This window comes from Panthera tigris, chromosome B2 (assembly GCF_018350195.1).
Source record: "Panthera tigris isolate Pti1 chromosome B2, P.tigris_Pti1_mat1.1, whole genome shotgun sequence".
Lineage (NCBI taxonomy): Eukaryota > Metazoa > Chordata > Mammalia > Carnivora > Felidae > Panthera > Panthera tigris.
In genome coordinates, this window is record NC_056664.1 from 149,295,865 (window position 1) to 149,319,149 (window position 23,285).

At 66.1% G+C, this 23,285-nt stretch overlaps 1 protein-coding gene across 3 annotated transcripts in view; it reads right to left on the reverse strand.

Annotated features, from left to right (window-relative positions):
• Positions 1-921: 921 nt before the first annotated feature.
• The window catches only part of FRMD1 (FERM domain containing 1), a 29,962-nt gene continuing 7,598 nt past the window's right edge, over positions 922-23,285 (reverse strand). The window contains exons 2-15 of one of the 3 annotated variants that reach the window (XR_006218012.1): positions 17,201-17,325; positions 16,916-17,053; positions 13,200-13,290; positions 11,732-11,808; positions 11,316-11,389; positions 10,014-10,200; positions 9,705-9,860; positions 9,294-9,359; positions 8,895-8,963; positions 8,152-8,326; positions 7,246-7,593; positions 4,512-4,591; positions 1,887-3,322; positions 922-1,449 (exon numbers count right to left, since the gene is read on the reverse strand). Coding sequence is in view for 2 of the 3 variants with exons in the window: in XM_042987542.1 (XP_042843476.1) it covers positions 3,191-3,322; positions 4,512-4,591; positions 7,246-7,593; positions 8,152-8,326; positions 8,895-8,963; positions 9,294-9,359; positions 9,705-9,860; positions 10,014-10,200; positions 11,316-11,389; positions 11,732-11,808; positions 13,200-13,290; positions 16,916-16,984 (1,524 nt within the window). In the remaining variant the exon portion in view is untranslated. Of the gene's footprint in view, positions 3,323-4,511; positions 4,592-7,245; positions 7,594-8,151; positions 8,327-8,894; positions 8,964-9,293; positions 9,360-9,704; positions 9,861-10,013; positions 10,201-11,315; positions 11,390-11,731; positions 11,809-13,199; positions 13,291-16,915; positions 17,054-17,200; positions 17,326-23,285 lie in introns of all 3 variants that reach the window. The other 2 variants (XM_042987542.1, XM_042987543.1) reach the window with 2 other exon arrangements.

Below are 23,285 nucleotides of genomic sequence, written 5' to 3' on the forward strand. Positions count from 1 at the left end.
CCCCCCCGCACGGCAGGGCCCGCCCCTCCTCGGACGCCCAGGCAGCACAGCGTGCCTCCAGCGCCCTCTTGTGGCAGCCGGGGATAGACGCGGCGTCCCCCAGGGCCGTCCACCTCACCGAGTCCACCCGCCGCAGCAGCCAACCCTCCTGGTGCCACCGGGGCACCTCCGCCCCACCCTGACGCTCACCTCACCTGACACCTTCTTTGTGCAACAGCAGATCAGTCTGCCGGGCTGAGCCCCGGTCCCCAAAAGTTTCCTTACCGCAAAGGAAAATAATGCCCATAGATCTTAGATCAGGGTGGACCCAAGCCCATTTGTTGCTACAGGGACCGGTCTAGCAGGGTTTGGAAAATCACGGGGAGAAGCAACCCCGGGTCGCCCAGAGGCCTTCCGCCCGCTGGGCCCCGCTGGGCTTCCTCACGCTTCTGCCCCCGGTGGTCTTGGGCCTGGGTACTTCCCGCATGGGGGCCAGACGGGCAGCCTGGGACACCTGTCGCCCCGACCCTGGCCGTCACCGTGTTCTGAATGTGCATGTGCCTGTCATCCCCACCTGCACCTGCCCAGGGCTGGCCCATCACCTACCTTGGTGATGTGTGTCTGATGAGGGAGATCGGGTGACCACAGTGACCCTGGCCATCCCTCTTGGCCCATCCCCCATGGCAGCAACCTCTGACCACACGTGAAGGTGGCTAGAGCAGCCTCGCTTCCCTAAGCAGATTTGGAAAATGTGGGCTCCACGGGGCACAAATGTTCCTACGTGTCCCCCAGTCCAGGCAACGCGAGGACACGGCGCGTGTGCACGGGACAAGCCCTCGGCGGCAGCGCATGTCCCCCAGGTGGGTTAACCACCGCCCAGCCTCCTGGCTCAGCAGCGCCGGTTGGGCCAAGTGTAAATGGGAGACGTGTATTTAGGTCCTTTATTACACGTGCCAGTGTGCATACACCCAGATTTCCTTTCACAGAAAAGGTCAGGAAGCCCGGCCCGGGCGGCATCAGACTTGCCGTGTGCATGTGTGCGTGCACACACGGACCCACACACGTGCACATGCATGTGCACACAGACCCACACATGCGCACACGGTCCCGTGCGTGCATGCACGCGTGTACACATAGGTGTGGACCCATGCACATATGTGTGCGCGCACGGACACACTCGCACATACATGTGTGTACATGTGGACCCACCTGCGCATGTGCCCCCACACACGTGTGCACACACACACACACAGGCTCAAGTTCTGCCCTCTGTCTCCAAAATGAGCCCGAGCTGGCCGCGCCGGTGTGGCCTTCGGCGCACGAGCACGGGAGATGGGTGATGTCACAGGCACAGGGCCTCGCTTCCAGTCACCCAGTGGCAGCGGGCTTCCAGTCACCCGCTGAGTGCTCGGGACTACCAGACGGGCACACGCCAGTCCATCTGATCAAGGGGACAGCAGGTGTCAGATCCTGTGCAGGGCAGAGGTGGGAGGGGCCCGGGTAAAACGAGCCGCACCCTAACACCCGTCAGGCTCAGGGCCTGTTACCACCCCTCTCGCACCGCACCTGCTCCCAGCGCCCGCTCAGGTCTCTGGACGGGAGGCAGGGGCCCACCTGGGGTCGGGAGGCGGCCGGGACGCAGCGCCAGCCCGGCCTTCCTCCGGGGACACAGGCCGCCAGGCTGCTGACGCGCACCCCCTCCGCCAACGACTCCGCTCCATCTAGGTGGCGGCTGGCCGCGGGAAGGCCACCTGGCAGCCGGGCCTGGACCTGGGGAGGGGAGCGTGCCCCGGCCCCGGGAGGCCGCCCCGCCTCTGTCCTCCCAGCCTGTGGAGGCTGGCGCGGTTCTCCTGCCCCGGTGCTCCAACCCCAAGCTGGCCGCTGAGGCTGGGGCCGGGGCCACGCACCTGCCGTCACGTGCTGCCTGCTCACGGCCTCTCAACGCACCGATGGCACGGCCCCGAGGGCAGGGTGCTGTCCCTCAGAAGCACGCTTTTCCAGGACCCGCCATGGCATGACCTGTAAACCTCCGCCCCATCGGGAAGGCCGCGCGAAGCCCGGAAGTCTCTCCAGCCCCAGACGTGGAGCTTGGGTCCGGGCCGAGGGGGCGGCTGGGTCAAGTCCCCACCCTGCCCTATCTCACCCGCCGCCTTCTGAGCCCTACCGGGTGACCCGCGCTGCGGGAGCCCCGGCTGCCCCTGGGGACGGCGGGTCAGTGACCCGCGTGACCTCTGCTGGAAAGGGACAGGACGCTCGCTCGGTCTTGGGAGGCAGGGCCAGGAACATTCAGAATCTGCATCCTGGCTTCTCGGGACGGCCCAGCCGCCTCTGGGGCTCCGTAGGCCCCGCAGGGACCGGGCGTCCACGTGCCGCTGCGACTCCAGACTTGGAGCCCTGCGGTGAACGCATCGTGTGAGGGGTGGGCAGGGGTCACCCACCGGCCAGGTCTGTCGTGGGGTGACAGCTGGGCCCACACCTCACAGAGAGGCCTCCGGGATCGTGAGCAGCAGGGGCGGCGGAACGGTCTAGAGGAAGCTGGGGCCGGTGCCGTGACAGGTGACCGTGACCTTGGGTCAAAGGCTCCCAGAAGGCTGTGCACCTGGTCTGGCCGTCCACTGGGGGGGGGGGGGGCTCCGTGCAGAGGGAACCGGAAGGGTCTCTCCCACACGCGGGAACAGCCAACATCTTCCTTCCAGAGTGGATGGGTGGGGGCCGCCCCCGAGCCACCTGCAGACGGGGTGGCCACGCCTTGACTTCTGCCTCCTGACACTAAGACAGAAGGAGTCTGGACCCATCATGGCGGGCACGAGAAGCAGGTCCTCCTACTCCCTCCAGGCTTCTCCTTACGGCTGGCGGGTGAACCCATAGGAGGAGGGTCTCGGTCAACAGGGCGGTGGCGGGGCCTCCAGCGCACAAAAGGGCGGGGGCCAGGGACTGTGGACCAAGCCCTGCCACATGGATGCATCCGTGCCGTGTAGACAGAGCCCACGTGGACAGGCCGTGCTGTGTAGATGGAGCCCTGGGCGGACAAGCCGTGCCGTGTGGATGAACCCCCGTGGACGAGCCGTGCCATGTGGATGAGCCCCCGTGGACGAGCCGTGCCGTGTGGATGAGCCCCCCGTGGACGGGCCGTGCTGTGTAGACGGAGCCCCGGGTGGACAAGCTGTGCCATGTGGATGAGCCCCACGTGCAGAGCCACACCTCTGGGTGTCTACACCACAAACTCTTCTGGGAGCTGGTCCTCCCTGCACAGGACCAGGGAGAGGCATTTCGAGGACCTCACTCCGCAGGGTCCCAGTGGTGCATGGTCCAGGCCGTGGCAGTGCGGATCTGCCTCTGGGATCTGCAGGGGACAGTGTGAGTGCGTCTGCCTTCCCGCCCTGCCTCCTCGTCCTTGTCCACTCCTCCAATTCTGTCCTGCCTGCCCTGTCCTCCCTGCACCCTGCTGGCCCACTGTCAGCACAGCCTGGACAGGAGGGGACTCCCAATCCCTTGTGCCCGCTGCGGGCGCGAGCCCCTTGGGCAGGGGTGGGGCACCGGCAGTGGCCCCTCTGTCCTCAGCCAGGGCAGCTCAGGGAGGGAGTGGCTCCTTCTGCGTGGGCCCTCCCCCTCCTCTCCTGTCCTGAGGAGGCTCCTACAGGAAGGGCTTGGGTCCCCCTCTGGGGACCTGACATGGAGCCCACACCCGTCCCGAGGGGACTGGGGGCTACGTGACAATTGGGGTGGGACACAGCCCTGAGCTGTTTTCTTGCTTTGAACTCATCAGACCTGGTTACTATTTGATAGATCTTAGGAAGATCCAGAAGCATCCACAGAAGTCAAGAACAGCCTCCCCCATTTCACGTGTGAGGAAGCTTGTCCAGTGCCCAGGCTCTGAGGCGGCTGCCCCGGGTCCCGTCCAGGTCAGGGCCCAGCTAGGGGCCACCACGCTGAACTACCACAGCCATGCAGGGAGGAAACTGGGGCCGGTGCCGTGACAAGTGACCGAGACCTTGCGTCAAAGCAGCAGACGGCCACGCGGGACCCCTGCATCCAGGCCAATCATCGCCATTTGTGGGCACGTCCCGTCCATCATCTCTGGGCCCAGCCAGCCACCTGCCCAGGGCACTGTGGCGTCTGCCCCATCCCTGGGTCTAGTCCGTCCCTCCCTGGGAGTCACGTCACAGCCTGCTATTCTCTCTGTCCAGGGCACCACCCCCAGGTCAGCTCTGAGCCAGGAGGGGAGCCCCCAGACTACCCCGAAACCACTGCCCTCTGCCCCTCCTCCTACCCCTGGGGGCCTGGAGTGGCCCCTCAAGCCCTCACCACCCAGGGAGGGTGGACTCCGCCATCCAGCAAGCACCCAGCCAGGAAGGTGGGGTCCCTGGGGAGCCAGCGTCCCCTCCCACCGCCTTGTTCCCCCAGAAGCCTCCCCTCCCCGCCCCCACTGCCTCACTGAGGTCCGGGGCTCTCTAACTGGAGGCCTGCGGTGGGCCTGGGCGGGCCAGGAAAACAGGTGCAGGAGCCCAACATGGACCCACCCGGGGACATACCTGGTGCAGGGCCTCCGAGCTGCGGCCCCACGTCCTGATCGGCCCGACCTGCGCGGCCGTCAAGGGCTCCTTGCAAGAGGCTGTGGGAAGGGTGGGGGATGTGAACCAGGCCAGAGACAAGCTCTTACCTTTGTGGAAGGATGACTCCTCCCCTGGGGGGCCCTGGCCCTGACTCCTCCCCTGGGGGGCCCTGACTCTGACTCCTCCCCTGGGGGGGTCCTCGCTCTGACTCCTCCCCTGGGGGGGTCCTCGCTCTGACTCCTCCCCTGGGGGGGCCCTGACTCTGACTCCTCCCCTGGGGGGCCCTGACTCTGACTCCTCCCCTGGGGGGGCCCTGACTCTGACTCCTCCCCTGGGGGGCCCTGACTCTGACTCCTCCCCTGGGGGGTCCTCGCTCTGACTCCTCCCCTGGTGGGGTCCTCGCTCTGACTCCTCCCCTGGGGGGGTCCTCGCTCTGACTCCTCCCCTAAGGGGGTCCTCGCTCTGACTCCTCCCCTGGGGGGGCCCTGACTCTGACTCCTCCCCTGGGGGGGGTCCTCGCTCTGACTCCTCCCCTGGGGGGTCCTCGCTCTGACTCCTCCCCTGGGGGGGTCCTCGCTCTGACTCCTCCCCTAGGGGGGCCCTGACTCTGACTCCTCCCCTGGGGGGCCCTGACTCTGACTCCTCCCCTGGGGGGCCCTGACTCTGACTCCTCCCCTGGGGGGCCCTGACTCTGACTCCTCCCCTGGGGGGTCCTCGCTCTGACTCCTCCCCTGGGGGGGTCCTCGCTCTGACTCCTCCCCTGGGGGGCCCTGACTCTGACTCCTCCCCTGGGGGGTCCTCGCTCTGACTCCTCCCCTGGGGGGTCCTCGCTCTGACTCCTCCCCTGGGGGGGTCCTCGCTCTGACTCCTCCCCTGGGGGGGTCCTCGCTCTGACTCCTCCCCTAAGGGGGTCCTCGCTCTGACTCCTCCCCTGGGGGGGTCCTCGCTCTGACTCCTCCCCTGGGGGGTCCTCGCTCTGACTCCTCCCCTGGGGGGGTCCTCGCTCTGACTCCTCCCCTGGGGGGGTCCTCACTCTGACTCCTCCCCTGGGGGGCCCTGACTCTGACTCCTCCCCTGGGGGGGTCCTCACTCTGACTCCTCCCCTGGGGGGGTCCTCGCTCTGACTCCTCCCCTGGGGGGGTCCTCACTCTGACTCCTCCCCTGGGGGGCCCTGACTCTGACTCCTCCCCTGGGGGGGTCCTCACTCTGACTCCTCCCCTGGGGGGCCCTGACTCTGACTCCTCCCCTGGGGGGGCCCTGACTCTGACTCCTCCCCTGGGGGGGTCCTCGCTCTGACTCCTCCCCTGGGGGGCCCTGACTCTGACTCCTCCCCTGGGGGGCCCTCACTCTGACTCCTCCCCTGGGGGACCCTGACTCTGACTCTTCCCCTGGGGGACCCTGACTCTGACTCCTCCCCTGGGGGGGTCCTCGCTCTGACTCCTCCCCTGGGGGGCCCTGACTCTGACTCCTCCCCTGGGGGGGCCCTGACTCTGACTCCTCCCCTGGGGGGCCCTGACTCTGACTCCTCCCCTGGGGGGTCCTCGCTCTGACTCCTCCCCTGGGGGGGTCCTCGCTCTGACTCCTCCCCTGGGGGGGTCCTCACTCTGACTCCTCCCCTGGGGGGCCCTCCCCTGGGGGGCCCTGACTCTCACTCCTCCCCTGGGGGGGCCCTCACTCTGACTCCTCCCCTGTGGGGTCCTCACTCTCACTCCTCCCTTGCGGGGACCCTCACTCTGACTCCTCCTCTGGGGGCCCTCGCTCTGACTTTAGACCCGGAGCTTTCCTGCACCCCGTCATCCAGTGGCCTTGATCTGCAGCGTAGGGAAGAGGTTTTCTGCAGTCACACACCTGGTCACGCGTGTTCCCTACTGAGGTGTCTGAACCCCCTGGAATGTGGGAGGCTGTCCGTGGGCCTCCTCGCTCAGGGGGTCCTTGGCTGAGGGACGGGGAAACCGGGGAAGGGTCCCAGCCCTCCCCACCCACGGGCTTGCACCGCCCCATCCTTCCTCAGTGGCATTTGTCCAGGCACAACAGGCCCTTACGGGGCAAACCGCGGATCAGCAGTGTTGTTCACACTGGACTGCAGACCGCAAGCCTGGACACAAACACAGACAGCAAACCAGATGCTAGGTGTCCACAGGTGACTCCAGGGGACCCTGGGTGGTCGTGGGTGGCTGGGACCTGCAGCTGGTCCCCACAATTGCCCATCACGTCCACCGCCCAGAGTGCTGCAGACGGTCAGGGGACAGTGGAGCCAGTGGGACCTTCCCTGGGTGACAAGGCAGGGCCCCACACCCCTGGACGCCGCAGAGGCATCCCTGGGGACCCCGGGTCCTAGATCTCCTGGAAACCTCTTGTCTTGTGAAGCTAGAGAGGAACGTGGCTGAAACACTCCCTGATGGCCGGACGACGGACGACGGGCACCGGTCAGGTCGGGCTCCCTGAAAGTCCTGAGGGCCCCTCGTGACCCGCTGCAGAGATGGCCGAAGGACCCCCACCCCAGAGCACACCTGCAGGGAGGACCCCATCACGCGGTCTCTGACCCCAGGCCCTAAGGCCGCCTCGTGGTGCTGGGGGGTCAGGCCACACTGGGGAACTGAGGGGCCACATGGGAGTCATGGGCCCGTGCACCCGGCCCCGCTGGGGGGTCAGTGCCTGTCACCCCAGCCCCACAACACTGGCCCTGCTGGGGGCTGGCCGGGCACACACTCACCGTCTCCCCGGTCCTGGGCCTCCCCCTCGCGCCCGCCTCCGCGGCCACCGTCTGTGCCATGGCTCCTCTGGCTGGTGCTGGGGCTGCAGGGTGGCGCCTCCCCACGCACGGCCTCGGTGCCCCAGGGCTCGTCCACCGACACCCCCCAGGGCTCTGCGGGCCCAGCGTCTGCCTCGATGCCTCGCAAGCGGGGGCTACTGCCGCTGTCAGCCGAGCCAAGGGACGGGTGCTCCGGGAGCTGCCGGCCACCACCCCCGCTGCGGGGGGAGCCCGGGGAGCCCTTGTCACCCGGGTCTCGGTCCAGGTCCAGCGTGTCGCTGACGTAGGACTCCCGGTAGTGCTGCTTCTCTGTGTGGGGACAGGAGGCACAGCGGGGAAGAGCGGGCTCGGAGGGGACACAGGTGCAGTCTCACATGCCTGGAGCCACCGGGTCCCAGCGGTGGCCCCGGGATCCTGCCCACGCCCCCGGCTGGCGCTGAGGCCCAGGGGACGCAGTGTGAGGGGAGGGAGGTGCCACCCAGGGATCAGGGCCCTGTGTACCCGTGGCATTTGTCACCCACAGCCAGTAAGCTCCGGATACGTGCCTTTGTAACGGTTCCCCGGGGCTGTCCCACCGTCCCCAGTGTCAGGGACCCCAAGCAGCCCCCGCACGCGAGCGGACACGCTCACAAGCGCACGGGCACACGCGCACGCTCGTGTGTGCATGGCCAGGGAGCCCAGGAGTCCCCCAGCCCCTCAGCCTTCCTGCCACACCTAGAGAATTCCTTCCCAGAATTCAAACTGTCCCCAGGCCCCGTCCTCAGAATCGGCCTCCTCCCCGCTTCCAGAGGACACAGGAGCCAAGAGGCCGCGCCCCCCAGTGGGAAAAATGAAAGGTGCCCAGAAGCGGCCGCGGCCGGGGCACACCTTCCGCCTCCTCCAGCTGCTGCAGCCTCCGCAGGGTGGGTCGCAGCGTGAGCCGCAGCAGGTGGGTGGCGCTGAACAGCCGCAGCAGGTGGCCGGAGCGCGAGGCGCAGCCCGTGTAATACACCAGCTTCCGCGCCGACGGCGGCCCGTCCGGCTGGATCTCCAGCCTTTTCCCCTGAACGAGGAAGAGGCAAGATGTAATCTTACAAGAAAACCACGTGACAGCAAGCGTGTTAAACACGGGCCGTGACCCCAGATAGGAAGCCGCCCTCGATAGGAAGCACAGCACCCCGCGCTCAGGCACGAGAGGGCGGGCCCGGAACATCGCGGACGGCTGGACACTCCCCTCAGCCCCCCGACGGCCGCGTGCGGGGCAGCAGTCCCAGGACGGGACGCCAGGCCTCAGTCTCGCCGTCCGGAGGAAAGGTCCACGGCAAGTCTGCGTCCAGGGCCCTCCCCGTCCTGCGCCTCAGCCCCGAGGGCCGGGCGGGGCCCAGGGAGGCCTCCCGAGGCCAGGACCAAGGAACGGGGGCATCTGGAGGCTGCAGCGGTGAGTTTCCGTGACCTGATCCTCATCCCCCTTGTTTGCTCCACATCAGAACACCAGGCCACCGGCGGCAAACGTGCCCTGCGGCCAGGTCAACAGGGTCAAGCCCCAGACGCCCCTGGGTGCCGGGTCTCAGGCTGTGCCTGCTCCCCATGGAGGATGAAGCCCTCTCACCTCGATCCCACCAGACACGCACCAGAAACACCAGCTTCCCGATGTGGGACCAGGGGAAGTCATAGAGCAGCTTGGGAGCGTGGTCCGCCTCCTGCAAAGCCGCAGAGAGGTGCTCAGGACAGCCGGCCAGAGGATAGACCCAGTGCAAAGGTTCAAGGGGAAGGGTGGGTGGGGGAGGGCGGTGGACGAGGAGGGGTGAGGAGGTTGGGGGGGAGGGGAGGGGAGGGGAGGAAGAACAGGAGGGGAGAGGACGGACTGGGAGGGGAGGGGAGGAGGGGAGGAGGAGGAGGGAGGGGGAGGGTGGTGGACGGGGAGGGGTGAGGAGGTTGGGGGAGTGGAGGGGAGGGGAAGGGAGGGGAGGCGGGGAGAAGGAGGAGGGAGGGGGGAGCAGGTGGCCACTCCAGGGGCTCTTCCCCGGCACCTGATAGACTTGCATTCCCTTGAGGGTCAGTCCCAGGACGATGGTAGGCCTGTCCTCCTTCTTATCCTGAAAGGACGCCAACTTCAGCGAGGCGACAGCCTGTGCCCGGGGTGGGGGTGGGCCCGCCAGGGATGAGCAGGGTCCCTCTTCCCTTTTGATGCCAGAGGCCTGTCAGCCACCTCCCTGCCTCCCTCACCCCCTCAGACTTTCATGTCCCCAGATATCTGAGCTCCTTAAGCCCCGCTCACGGGCCCGGGCCCGAGCCGGCCAGCCGAGGGGACGCCGTCCGCCCGCCCTGTGCTGGGGTCGGTGTCCTGGCTGCCCCCGGGCTCTGCTCCTCCGGGCCCCTCGGGCAGAGGATCTCCGAGGCGGCCCGTTCTCCCAGTTCCGCCGGGGCTTGACCCTGTTGACCTTGTACAGCCTGAAGAAGTGGACGGGCACGTCCTCGAGCCGGCAGGCCTCCCTGATGAAGCGCAGCACCGCCTCCTTGGGGTCGAGGCCCCGCTGCTCACGGTGCACGGCGGGCGCGTGCCTGAGGATGTAGGCGCTGCCCCTCTTGGCAATGATCTGGGGAAGAGGCCGCGGGCCCGTGAGGCCCTTCCCGCTCTCCCTCCGCCCCCTGCGGCCCCTCACCCGGCCCTCCCCTCTCGGGGACTCCGCACGGGGCCCGGGGGGCAGAGAAAGGGCTCCGCCGGGCTCCCCCGGGCTCCGCAGCCTTACCCACTGCGGAAAGTAGGCTTCCGGCTCGAAGTACCTCCCCACGTGGACCGGCTCCCGGTGGTTGCCCAGGTCGGCCTGCAGCCCGTAGGCGGCCAGCAGGAAGTAGGCCTCCTCGCGGTGGGTGCACTCGGACCTCAGCACACGCTCCTTCAGGTGGCAGTAGTACAGGTGCCTGGCCGTCTTGTCCCTGGAAGGCGTGGGTGGCCTTGGTAAGAGGCCAGATCTGGCCCTGACGGACGGTCCCGACACAGCCTGCCTCCTCCTGCTGCCCCCGGCCCTTCCAGAACCTTCCACACAGCCACCCAACCCCCACTCTCCAGAACCTTCCATACAACCACCCAACCCCCACTCTCCAGAACCCTCCACACAACCACCCAACCCCCACTCTCCAGAACCCTCCACACAACCACCCAACCCCCACTCTCCAGAACCCTCCACACAACCACCCAACCCCCACTCTCCAGAACCCTCCACACAACCACCCAACCCCCACTCTCCAGAACCCTCCACACAACCACCCAACCCCCACTCTCTACAACCCTCCACACAACCACCCAACCCCCACTCTCTACAACCCTCCACACAACCACCCAACCCCCACTCTCTACAACCCTCCACACAACCACCCAACCCCCACTCTCTACAACCCCCCACCCAACCCCCATTCTCCAGAACCCTCCACACAACCACCCCACCCCCACTCTCCAGAACCCTCCACACAACCACCCCACCCCCACTCTCCAGAACCCTCCACACAACCACCCCACCCCCACTCTCTAGAACCTTCCCCACAACCACCCAACCCCCACTCTCCAGAACCCTCCACACAACCACCCCACCCCCACTCTCTAGAACCTTCCCCACAACCACCCAACCCCCACTCTCCAGAACCCTCCACACAACCACCCCACCCCCACTCTCTAGAACCTTCCCCACAACCACCCACCCCCACTCTCCAGAACCCTCCACACAACCACCCCACCCCCACTCTCTAGAACCTTCCCCACAACCACCCAACCCCCACTCTCCAGAACCTTCCACACAACCACCCAACCCCCACTCTCCAGAACCCTCCACACAACCACCCAACCCCCACTCTCTAGAACCTTCCCCACAACCACCCCACCCCCACTCTCCAGAACCCTCCACACAACCACCCACCCCCACTCCTGCCCTCCTGCAGGCTGCAGGTGCAGGGACTACCGTGTCCCCAGCAGCACTGACCGCACGCGCCTCACGCGCCTGGGCTCACCCGGTGGGCTTTCACGGGCCCAGAGAATTCCTCTGACATCACGGAGTTACCTTATGACCCTGCCGTCCTCCACGTAGTACTGCACCCTGAGGAAGCTCACGAAGGGCGCGCGGGGCCTCCCACCCTGCAGGGGAAGCGCAGCGAGAAGACGCGGGCCGGACGGAAAGCGCCCAGGAGCCGGCAGCGGGACGGTGTCCACGGCCAGCGCCCCACAGGTGTCACACCGGCTCCCGCGAACGCCCAGGTGGCGACCGCCGAGCACTTTCCTGATTTCCGCGATGCCGTGACTTCTCAGAAGGAGACCCCCGGGCGTGCTGTCTGCAGCGCTCAAGGGCGCCCCGCGCCCTCCCCGCCCCGCTCCGCCAGCGGCAGCTCTGGGGCACCGCGGGCAGCCCCGCGGGTGGGCCGGCTGTCCCTGCACCAGACACGCGCATGGCCGCCCTCGGGCCCGGGGACGGTCACTTACTTTGTGCACTTGCCGCTTCCAGTCCTTGGGGAAGTACTTGCTGATCTTCTCCAAATCCATGAACATGAACTCGTTGTCTAAGAGGACAGGCAGGGCCTTAGCGCCACAGGGACCCTCAAGGGGTCAGCTTGTCCCGCACCAGCAGGGAGGAAGCCTAGGGCTGCCTCAGGCCTTCAGGGGCGCAGGAGAGGGGGCACTTTGGGGCTGTCCCCCGCTAACAAGAGCACAGTGGTCTCGATGCAGACGGCCTGAACTCAGGCAGAGGGCTGGCCGTGACGGAATGGACACCTTCTTTCTCCCCCCACCCCCCGTTCATCCGCACATCTTGGGGAAACGGTGCTCTCTACGGATAACCCTGAAGCCCCCAATTAGAGATGAGGCCCCCCCCACCCTGAGCCACGAGAGCTGCCTGCAGGTGGTACCATCCACTTCCTCCCTCGGGCACACAGGTGACCAGGCACCCCCCACCTGAGGCCACGCCCTTCGGAGCCCTGTGGGTGGCGCTGTCTCCGGCTCTCCTGCTCTCCCCCAGACCCTCCACAGAGCCCGGGGCTCTGCAGAAACCAGGAGCTGGGAGGTCGCGGAGGCAACCCCAGGGCAGAAGACCAGGCTGGGTGGCTCCCCACCTCCTTCTGCCAGCACACCCCACTCTTGGCTTTCATCCATTAGAGCTCCAGCAAGGGTTTCTTCTGGACCCAGGGCTCTGCTTGTGGACAAGTGTTTCCAGAACCCCGGACACAATCGGCTCCCGGACAGCAGAATCCGAGGAACAGACCTAGCCCGGGGTTCTGTGCACTGTTTTCTCCAGAAAGAACAAGAGTAGACCAGGATTCTGCTCGCCCCTCTCTCCCAGAGAAGGCCAAGTGCGTGTGTGCACGTGTGTGAGTGTATGTGCGTGTGCATACAGTGTGCAGAGTGTGCGTGTGTGTGAGTATATGTGTGTGGGCACATGCGTGAGTATGTGTGTGTGCATGTGCACAGTTGTGCACGTGTGTGAATGTGAGTGTGTACATGTGTACATGGAGTGTGTGCACATGTGTGAGTATATGTACGTGTGCGTGCGTACATGTGTATGTGAAACATGTACACATGCGTGAGTATGTGTGTGGAGTGTGTGCACGTGTGTATGTGTGTGCATATGTATGCAAATGCGTGGAGTGTGCACGTGAGTATATGTGTGTGAGTCTGCACTGAGTTTGTGAGCATGCACGGTGTGTATTTAAGTGTGTATGAGTGTGTGTGTTTGTATGTGTGTGCATGCCTTGTATACTTGTGAGTGTGCGAGCCTGAGTGTGTACACATGTGAGTGTGCTCAGAGCCGCGTGCACTCGCCCAGATGACCTGGGTGCACATGAGAACACTCGTGTCCCTGTGGCCCTGAGGACCCCCCCGCTCCCCAGCCTTCCCAGAAGAGGCTGGTGCCCCGGGCGGCGGGTCCCCTGGGTGGGGTCGGGCAAGGCTGACTTACCTCTGACCACGCTGAGGCCAAAGAAGTGGGCTTCTTTGATGCTGGTCACATCGCACACCCGCTGGAAGAGCTCACGACAGGTGGCCCGCACCTGCAAGACGCGGGTGGAGGCTCAGGGCCCCTGAAAGGGGTGGGCGTCCAGTGGGAGCGTGAGGACCACCGCGGCTTGCCACCCAGGGCCCTCGGGGACCGCCCGAGCTGAAGACTAGGTCCCCCCGCGCCCAGCAGGGCAGAAGCCTGCTCTCCGGGTCCGGGCCAGTGCGGGGGGCTGTCCAAGGACGGGTGTGGGATTCTCCGCGCGCCCCGGGCCATCCTCGGCCTTTCTCCTCCCCGCGACCAACCTCACCCGGGCCACTCCTGAAAGCGGGCCTGGGGTGTGGGCACCCCGGAAACGGGCGCGCCCGTCGCGCCTGGGGACTGGCTTCTTGGGACCCAGAGGGGCTAAGGGGGTTTCCAGGGTCCCTGGCCCCGCCCGGTGAGCCCCGAGGTCTCGGTCTCGGTCTCCGTCTCCGCAGGCCGGGCTGTGAGGTCTGAGCCTTGTGTCTTCAGGGCCCCGGCGCCCTGCCTCCCGCAGCGGCCTTCCCGCCTCTGCCTCCCCAGAGGGCCCCGGGGCGGAGGCCCCACCTGCCTCAGGGAGCACCGCCCCGCCCCCCAGCTCCCACTCTCGGGGTGGGGAGCCGCCTCGATTCCCGCCTACACGGAGCCTCCTTCTGTCTACGCAGGTAAGGGCCGCCTCTCTCCGGCAACATCCGTCGTCCAAGTTGGGCTATCCAAATGACACTTCGTTTCACCTGGAAACGGAGCCGTCTTGACATCAGACATCCAGCAAGTTCGCCTTTCCGACTTCTTTCCACTCTGTTGATTGGACCCCGGACCCCGGAAAGGGCCGGTTCTGGAGCAGCTGACGGCGCTGCCCGGGGCCTGGACCCCCCTCGCGTCTCGGCTTCCGGCCGCTCCTCCGTCCCCCGCGCTTCCCCGGCTGGAGGGAGGCGCCACACGCTCTACGTGCCCTCGTGGCCAAGCCGCGTCTCTGGTGTCCTCTGGGTGGAAAATCCTGCTTCGAGGCGGGCAGCCCAGGCTCACGGCCCTCGGAGGGAGAGGACACGTCCTCGTACGGACGGTGCGGGCCGGAGCGGGGCGGGCCTGTGTGCGCGGCACGGCGCCCGCGGGCTCGCGCAGCCTCTGTGGTTTCTGGAAGGGTCTCTACGCCGTCTCAAGTCAGATGACGAGTCTCCACTTTTTCGCGGCGAGCTGCCGTGCCGCTGGTTTCGTCCTCATCCACTTCGTGTGGCAGCAGATGTGGACTGAGCTCTGCCGTGGCGGCAACGCGGCCGTAACCTTCCAACACCTGGATGTTCAGACAGGTGGGGGCCACACACGGGGCCGCCCCCACGGCTCACGCGGTGGGCACACCCTGAAAGTAAGCTGGCGGGGTGTGGGTGCCAAGCTGCGCAGACGGCCTCGGTCACCCCGTCACCGGCTGAGACTTGAGACCTCAGCCGGCGGGTTTCACTCTTCGCTCGCCCCTCCTCCTGCTAAAACCCTACAGCGAAGCCGAGGAAACAGGTGAAAGCCGCGGTCCGGGTCCCGTGTGTCGGGGCCACAGCCCAGGCCCGCCCCACCCGCCTCTCCCCACCCGAGTCCTCCTACTGCCCCTCCTGGGGCCTGAGGCGTCTCGAAGGAGGCAGGGACCCCCGGAAGACCTTCTGATCAGCTCCAGCTTCTCCCCACCAGACGGGTAAACCGAGGCTTGGAGAGATTCTGTCATTAATGCCAATTGGCATTGACTTAAACACGGAAGCGTGTCCCTGAGCAGGTAATTCCCGGGGGACTTGAACTACGCCAACGCCAGCCAGCCAGCCGTCCTGCCTGTAAGAGCATTCCACCCCCCCACCCCCGACCCTGACCAGTCCTCGGAGGTACAGCCCCTCTCCGCCAGCCAGTCCCACCTGGTGCCACATTTTCATGGACACACTTCCCCTCAAAATGCAAACCCCCTCTCTGGGGCTGGCTAACTTTCCAGGGGTTTTCCTGCCCCTCTCAACCCGCCCGGAACGCAAAAGGGGACGGACAAAGGGGACGGAGGTTCCTGCTCCGACGTCCCTCGGTGTCCCCGGGAAGGACATGCTGGCTGTGTCCACCAGGGACCCTCCGCTCAAGGGTTAAGTGGCACGGTGTGCGTAAGCCCCCCGCGGGTGCTCCGCGTGGGGGCTTCTAGTACAGAACGGGGAGGGGCGGAGGCAGCTGAGGGCAGAGGGTGACAGTAACCTGGACACCAGAGGCCGCCTCGACTAGGGGAACTTATCACCTCACTTTTCACCTAGTTGGTAAAAACTGGAGAGGACCACCATTCCCCAACCGGACCTGACCTGTCCTGCTAACGCCCCACCAGCGAGGGCCGAGAGAGCAGCGCGCGTCAGAGCCCGGGAGGCTCCAAGGCGCCAGCGTGGCACCGCGACGGGCCCACCCCTCTGTCCGCCCAGCGGGCCCCCACTCATGTTTGCTCCACGACTGTCCCCACGACCCCAACGGCTGATGCGCAGCGACGGAGACCGGCACCCCTGGCCCGCCCCGCCTCTTGTCGCCTCGAGAAGCCCCGTGGAATCCGGACCCTGATCTCCTGGTTCTCCCACCGAGGGACGGGGCCTCGCCGGGGAGGCAGGACAGAGCAGGAGTGAGTCTGCGGGGAGACCAGACGGTAGCTGACACTTCTGTGACCGCGGGATGCCACGAAAACCACCCCCTGGGGACCGCCCTCCCTGGGGTGACCGGTCCGGGCAGGGACGGCTTGGTGAGGGGGCCATGACTGCACAGGGCCGTGTGGGCCCTCCGGAAGGAGGTAGCCTCCTGGTTATCCGTCTGGCTCTTAAACGACCGGACCCTCTGATGGGGTCTGTGGAAGAGCCACCAGCTCTGTAACAAGCACTTCTGACCTCGCGCCTTTGCTCGACGGCAGCCCCCAGAGATGCCCCAGCGCGTCTTTGTGTTTGAGACGGAAGTCCCGTGGTCTCGGGGCGCCCCCGGCTGGCGGGTGGCACCAGGTCAGGGTCCGGGGCCTCCGTGGGCCACACCGTCCACAAGTGCTACCAGCCGCGCGTGGGCGTTGGGAACAAACTGCTGAACCGACGGGCTGTGTAACCAGCCTTCCTCGGGGAAGGGGCCCGAGTAGGGGGTGGGTAGAGGCGAGCCGCGGCCCGGGGGGACTGGCGCTCAGAGGGGAGGCAGGCAGCCCCGCGGCGCCTCCCCGGGACTCCCCGGGGGCAGGTGGACAGCGGGCCTCGCGGAGCGGCGGGGGTCCCTGGGGGAGGGTGTGGACTTCGAGGAAGAAGGGCTCAGGAGCGTCATCGCCCTGAAGACGAGGCCAGTCGGGGCCTCGGAGATTTCTATGGAAGCCGGGGCCACCCCAGGAGCTGAAAGTGGCCGGTGGAGATCAAAGGGGAGAAGGGCCCAGAGGACTCGACCGAAACCGAGGAGACGCCTGAACTGTGCGCGTGTTTCAAACGCCGCGAAGCTTTGGCGTTTGGATGGAATGTGCCACAAAATGCCACTTCTGGTCCACAGCATCCCTTTGTTGGGAGACGGGACCTGTGGCAGTGTCTCTGCCCACCTCCACGATCACCCCACCCCTGCTCACCCCCGCGGTCGCCCCCGCGGTCGCCCCACCCCCTACCCTCCCCCGCACTCGCCCCCGCAGTCACCCCTTCCCCCTCGCTCACCCCCACAACCAGCCGCAGCTGCTCCCCCGTGGGCAGCAGCACCAGGACGTCCCTGGGTTCCGTGGTCATCCCGCCGTCTTAGGGGCTCTGGTGGCTGCACGCAGGCTCTCAGGAGGACCCGGCCCCCTCCACGGCCTCCTGCGGGGAAGGACTGGTCAGGGGCGCGGCCGGCCGGGGCGGGGCTGAGCTTCCGAGCGCCTGGGAGCCAACCAGGTGTCACCGCCACCTGTGGGGCCCTCCCCAGCCACCTGGCCACGGGTGGGGAACGTAACAGTCCAGACTCACCCGGATTCAGGTTTTCTGGGGACCGGGCACCTTGCTAACTCCTGGCTGGGAAATGAGTGGAAGCCGAGCGGGGCCAGAAATCCAGCCGGTGGCTGGGCCGGGACAAGGTCCAGGCTCATAAATAGCTGTGCAGGTAGATTGGAATGCAAATAAACAGTGTCAGGCGGGCCCGCCCTCCCCTCCCCGGCCTCCAGCTGCCTCCCCTCCCCCAGGGACCACCTCACAGCTCCCCGAGGCCCCAGCCAACACGGCCCCCTCCTTTCCAGGGACCAGAAGAGATGTCTCGTAAAAGCCCACGACAACACGAAAGCCAGGAGGAGGATCACTGCGCAGGTTCTTGGAGGAGCCAGAGGGAGAGAGAGCGCAGAGCCCGCCGAGCCCCCCGAGCCCAGAAAGGCACCTCGGGGATCGGGGTCGGGGGATAGGGCACATGCCCAGGTCCCCCGTGGCCCCCTCCTGCGGAGGGGAATGATCACTGTTCCCTAAACAGATCCCACTCGTCCCCTTTAGCAGCAGACGCTGGTGTTAGTTCTGTGCCGGCTCCTGGCCCAGGGTCGCCTGCCCCAAGGTGAGTGACACCTGTTACAGGTGAGGGCGGGGAAGCCGCTGCCTGTAAACCCTGCCCTTGTGGGAAGACCGGCTGGGCTCAGGCTGGGATCGAAGTCTCCAGGTGCCCTTGCTCTGCAGGCTCGGCCAGCAGGAGGCGCTGCTGTTACTGGGGCGGCCAGGGGTCCCGGGAACGCGGTTCCTGCTGCCCCATCTGCCCTCGCCCTATAGGTGCTGGTGGTCTGGGCCCCTTCGCCCAGGCTGGGGCCCTGGGGGCTCCGTGCGAATCTGAGCGGCCGCTGCCCGAGCTCTCTCCAGAGCGGATGCAAAGCTATTCATCATCGGACACACGTATGTCCTTTCAGGGGGCAAGTTAACAATTTTAATTAAAAAATTTTTTTAATGTTTATTTATTTTCGAGAGACGGAGTGAGACCGGACACGAGGGAGGGAGGGGCACAGAGAGGGAGACAGAATCGGAAGCAGGCTCCAGGCTGCGACCTGTCAGCACAGAGCCCGACTCGGGGCTTGAACCCAGGAACCGTGAGATGGTGAGCTGGGCCGAAGTCAGACACTCAGCCGACTGAGCCACCGGGCGCCCCGCAATTTGACGACGTTTAAAAGGCCAATAGCCCCGTGAACAGACGGTGGATTTCATGATATTCCCTGCCTTCCGGTGGCCTGCGACCCCCTGCCTCACGGTCACGAGGGCCGCGTGGCGACGAAGGACGCTGGAGCCGCTCCTTTCCAGGAGCGTCGGGGCGCACGACAGGACTCCGCAAAGCTCACACGTGCACGCGTGCGCACATGGGCACGCGGTTTCCCTCCCGTGTGATGGGGACGCCGCACGCCTAGGTGGTGGTGGTGGCACAGCTCTGGGATCTAGTGACACGCGTTACCTCGTTCGCTTCAAACGAATGCATTTTCTGGTATTCAGGTCATAGCCCAGTAAAGCATCAACGTACATAACAGGTTCTAAAGTCCCAGCAGACCCACCGATCACTCGACAGGGGGCAGGAGTGCACGCGCCGCCACGGCGGTGACCCCTCCCGGCAGGCACGTCGCGGGCACACGCAGGGGGAATGCACGGCCTCGGTGGCGGAGGACCCTGGGCTGCCGGCACCCTGCACACCTGGCCACACCGGCCGCCCTTTCCCACGCCTCCCCGGGCCCCTTACTGGGCTGGTTTGCTTATGGTCATGACGAGCCACGTGACGGCTGAGCACTGAGTTCAGAGGTCACGCCGCTGAGTTAGGGGCTGGCCACCCCTCACCTGTGCCCCACCGCCCGGCTCGCGCGTGCTCTGTGTCACCCGCAGAGCGTCACCCTGCCCCCGTGGGGGTCCTCACAGCTCCTGTGGGCCCGGGACGGCCTCGCTTGCTCATTTTATGAGTAGGGAAACAGAGACACAGAAAGCAAAGAGGCTTGTCCAGAGCCCCGGCTACCGCACTGCTAGGGCCCAGAGCTGCCGAGACCTTTCTGGAACCACGTGGAAGGTACTCGTGGTTAACAACTCTGGAACGGGGAGGTCAGCACTTTGGAAAGCACAGGACATCTGCAGGGCGTGGGGGCAGGGTGGGCGGGGGCTCCTGGTCCCGAAAGGGCAGGGAAGAGCCGGCCAAGGAAAGGAAAAGGCAGCTGGGAGGCTCCGCGTGACCACACAGGGCTGTGTTTTGCTTGCTGCCTGGTCAGGACCCTTGACCTCAATTAAAACCTGCAGCCCAGCAGCCGGGCGCGTGGGAGGCCGGTGTGGCCGGAGCGGGCCCTTCTTTCCACGGACGTGCCTGCTGCCTCGCCCCTCCCCTTCCCCCGACCTCTGTGCGGGTTCCTGGGCCATGTGCTTCGGGGACGCCGCGCAGTCTTGGACAGACCCCCGCGTGATTTCACGCGCTCCTCCCGTGCCGAGCAGCAAGCACTGCCCCCCCATCCTGCAGGGGACACGGGCCCCTGGGCTCCACCGTCCACCCACGGGCCCCGAGCCACACAAGGTCACAGCGCGCCTCGGGGCACAACTGTACGGGGACACGATGGTGACAGTAGAGGGAAGGAAGGGGGCCCGGGGACCTCAAGAGCCAGAGGCGGGTGGGGGATCCACGCGGCAGGACCCGGGCTGTGAACGTCACACCCACAGGAGCACGGGGCCCTCTGGCCCTGGGGAGGGACCTCGCCGAGCACCAGACACCATGGCCCGCGTGCCCAGGCTTGTGCCATCGTGTCCTTCCAGGAGACGGCGCAGGGCAGGCCCAGCTGGCAGCTCACAGCCTCCCCGGGGCCCTGCCTGCCGCTCCCTGCCCGGCCCCGGGGGCGCACGGGAAAACTGCCAGGCTGCCTGGGTCACCCCCTGGAATGTGCCAGCTGGGGACAGGGGTCCTGGACCACCTGCCCACTCACGGGACACTGCCTTTCAGCGGTCACGTATCTGTCAGAAAAGAGGTGACACAAAGACTGTGACGTAAATCATTTCTCAACGACCCACGCCTTTTGCGTAAATTCTCCTGCGAGAGTTTTCTTCCGGGAAATGAAGCACAGTGAGCGAGTGTTCAACCCACCCCGCTGAACTGAAGTGACCTGACAGAGGCACGTCTGGGACGCAGGCCCGGGGCCACAAGGGACCCGTCAGCTGCAAGGGGCTGGCTCTGGCCGTCAGGCTCGAACACGGGCCACACCGGGAGCCTAGCGCGGGGAGCGCCACCAGGCGGGAGCAGGCCCTGAAGGGCCGTGCGCTTGCTCCCAGGCCCTCCTCTCTCCTGGGAGACGGGAGGAGGCCCTCTCGGCCTGCAGGGCCAACAACTCATTGGTCACAACACCACGCTTTAGTTTCAAGGCTCCCAGAGCCGGGGTCTCCCCAGCTCGGCCCTGAACCTCAGGGGAAGCACGAGGACAGGGGACGCCCAGCCGCGATGGAAGTTCTGCTCAGGCGTCACGTGCAGACAGGAACGTGGCGGGTCACACTCGCTGGGGCCGGAGGAGCGCGTCGGGAGCACGGAGAGCATGGGGAACACGGGGGCGGGCGTGCAGGAGAGGAAGCCACTTCCCCGTCTGGGTGGGGCTGGTGCGTGCCATGTGCTTGTGCGTCGTGAGTGTGAAAACACCTGTGACTACCTGTGAAAGGGCCAACGGGAGTAAAGTCACAGCAGGACAGTGAGCGGGGACGGCGGTGCCGGGCAGCCCCGGGCATCGGTGGGGCTCCCCCACAAACAGATCGCCACCCCTGCCCCCGTCCAGCAAGACAACTGTAGCGATGGGGCGTCCCGGCCGTCCCCGGGCAAACAGCCCCCCAGTCCAGCTCCTCAGCGACCCCGTCATCCCCTTGGTAAGCGGTGGCCCTCAGCTCAAGGTTGCCTTGCCCTTTGGGTCACGGCCACGCAGACTCTTGTAGAGACAACAGAACCCTGTCCAGGCACAGGGCCACACACGGAGGCTGAGGGGGGCGCCCGGAGGTCAGACCGCCCCCTCCCTGTCTGAGGGGGGAGCGGGCCTCAGGGACATGGCGGAGGGCGTCACTGTTCAGGCAGGCCGTGGCAGGGGGGTGGGGGGCGGGAGGGCAGGGGGTGAAGCCCACGGATTGGACTCGGGTGGCCGGGGAGGGCTCGGGGATAGCGGACGGCGAGGAAGGAAGGAGCCGCTGGAGACACGCGATGGCCTGGTCCTCTTTGCCGCGCCTGCCTCCGGGCGGACGGCCCGTCCAGGGCCTCCCGTGGGTCTGCTGCCCACACACAGCCCCGGACCCTGAGGTGCCCCTGACCTTCCCAGAACACCCCACGCTCCCAGCATGTGTCCCGGTGGGGCCTAGTCGTGGGTGGCTTTAAACAGCACTTGCGGGGTGCCTGGGTGGCTCAGTCGGTTGAGCGTCCGACTTCAGCTCAGGTCACGATCTCGCGGTCCGCGAGTTCGAGCCCCGCGTCGGGCTCTGGGCTGACGGCTCAGAGCCTGGAGCCTGCTTCCGATTCTGTGTCTCCCTCTCTCTCTGCCCCTCCCCCATTCATGCTGTGTCTCTCTCTGTCTCAAAAATAAACATTTAAAAAAAATTTAAAAAAAAAATAAATAAATAAATAAACAAACAGCACTTGCGATGAGTAGAGTAAAATGTGCAACAATTATGAGAGAGGCCTCCTGGCCATCAGGGTGCTCCGTGGGGTCCCAGGCCTCCCACCCCCAATCACCCCAATCCTGCCCCCAGACTTGCCCTGATCACACAGGAGCCCCGCCCCCGTCCTCCCCTGGCCCCCTCCCCATCTGCCCCCCATCCTTCCCTGGGCCCTCCCATCTATCCCTCCCCCCCTCTGTCCTTCCCTGGCCCCTCCCATCTGTCCCCCCCATGTCCTTCCCTGTCCCCTCCCCATCTGTCCCCCCCGTCCTTCACTGGCCCTCTCCCATCTGCCCTCCATCCTTCCCTGGGCCCTGCCATCTATCCCTCCCCCCCTCCATCCTTCCCTGTCCCCTCCCATCTGTCCCCCCCATGTCCTTCCCTGTCCCCTCCCATCTGCCCCTTGTCCTTCCCTGTCCCCTCCCATCTGTCCCCGTCCTTCCCTGCCCCCTGCCCCATCACTCCCCCTTCATCTTCCTGAAGCTCCCTCCCCCACTCATAGCTGCACCCAAGACCAAGGCTCCTGGACTCCTAGAGGCCCGTGTGAAGTCCCATCATTTAAGGGGGTGAAGCAAGACATCTTCCTCATTCCACCCCACTCCTCCATTTCTCGGGGGGGAGTCCCTGTAGACTATGACAAGGGGAGTTCCTTGTCATCCTCTGGGCCCTCCCACCCAGGAAACCCAGAACTGGGGGCCACTGAGGTTAGGAGCACAGTGTTTGGTGTGTGCCCGAACCTGCCCCCCCACAGGACAGCAGGGCTCCCTCACTTCGGGGCCCCTCGGGGGAGCTGGCTGGAGTCACACCAAGGGCCCCCTCACCCTGGACAGGTGGCAAGCTAGGGCCAGGCCATCGTCACTGCCGGGAACACGAGATAAGAGCGGGAGGCTCACAGGCTGGCCCCCACCCCCCTCACCGAAGGCTGCTCCTCACTCCTGGGGGGGCACCTGGTGGGGCAGCAGAGGTGCCCTGGGGTCACCCCAGTCCAGCCCTGACATTCGAGCCCCAGGGCTGGGGAGGAAAGAGCGCTGGAAGGGCAGGTGGGGGAGGCGGGCCGCCTGGCAGAGGCCCAGCCAGCCTTTCGGGCTCTCTGGGCCCAGACTCCCCAGGAGCTGACGGCGCATTCTTAGAATTCTCCCCCGTCCGCCTCCTCCTTGCGCACAAACGCTGACCCTGAACGCGGCCACAGCTACTAACAGGAGTTAAAGGTTGGCTGTGACCTGGAGGGGAGGGCAGGAGGCCTGGGAGGGCTGTGTGGACAGACAGACACATGGGCAGACGGAGCCTCTGGGCCCCGAGCTCCCCCCACCGCTCACCGCAGCGACAGGAGCGCCTGCCTTACATGCCGGAGACACGTAAGTTACCCGAACAGCGTGTGACCCACTTGTCTGTGTGTCTGTCTCCAGCTGGCTTCCACCCCTCAGAGGCCTGGCTGCCAGCTGCCTTCTCAGAG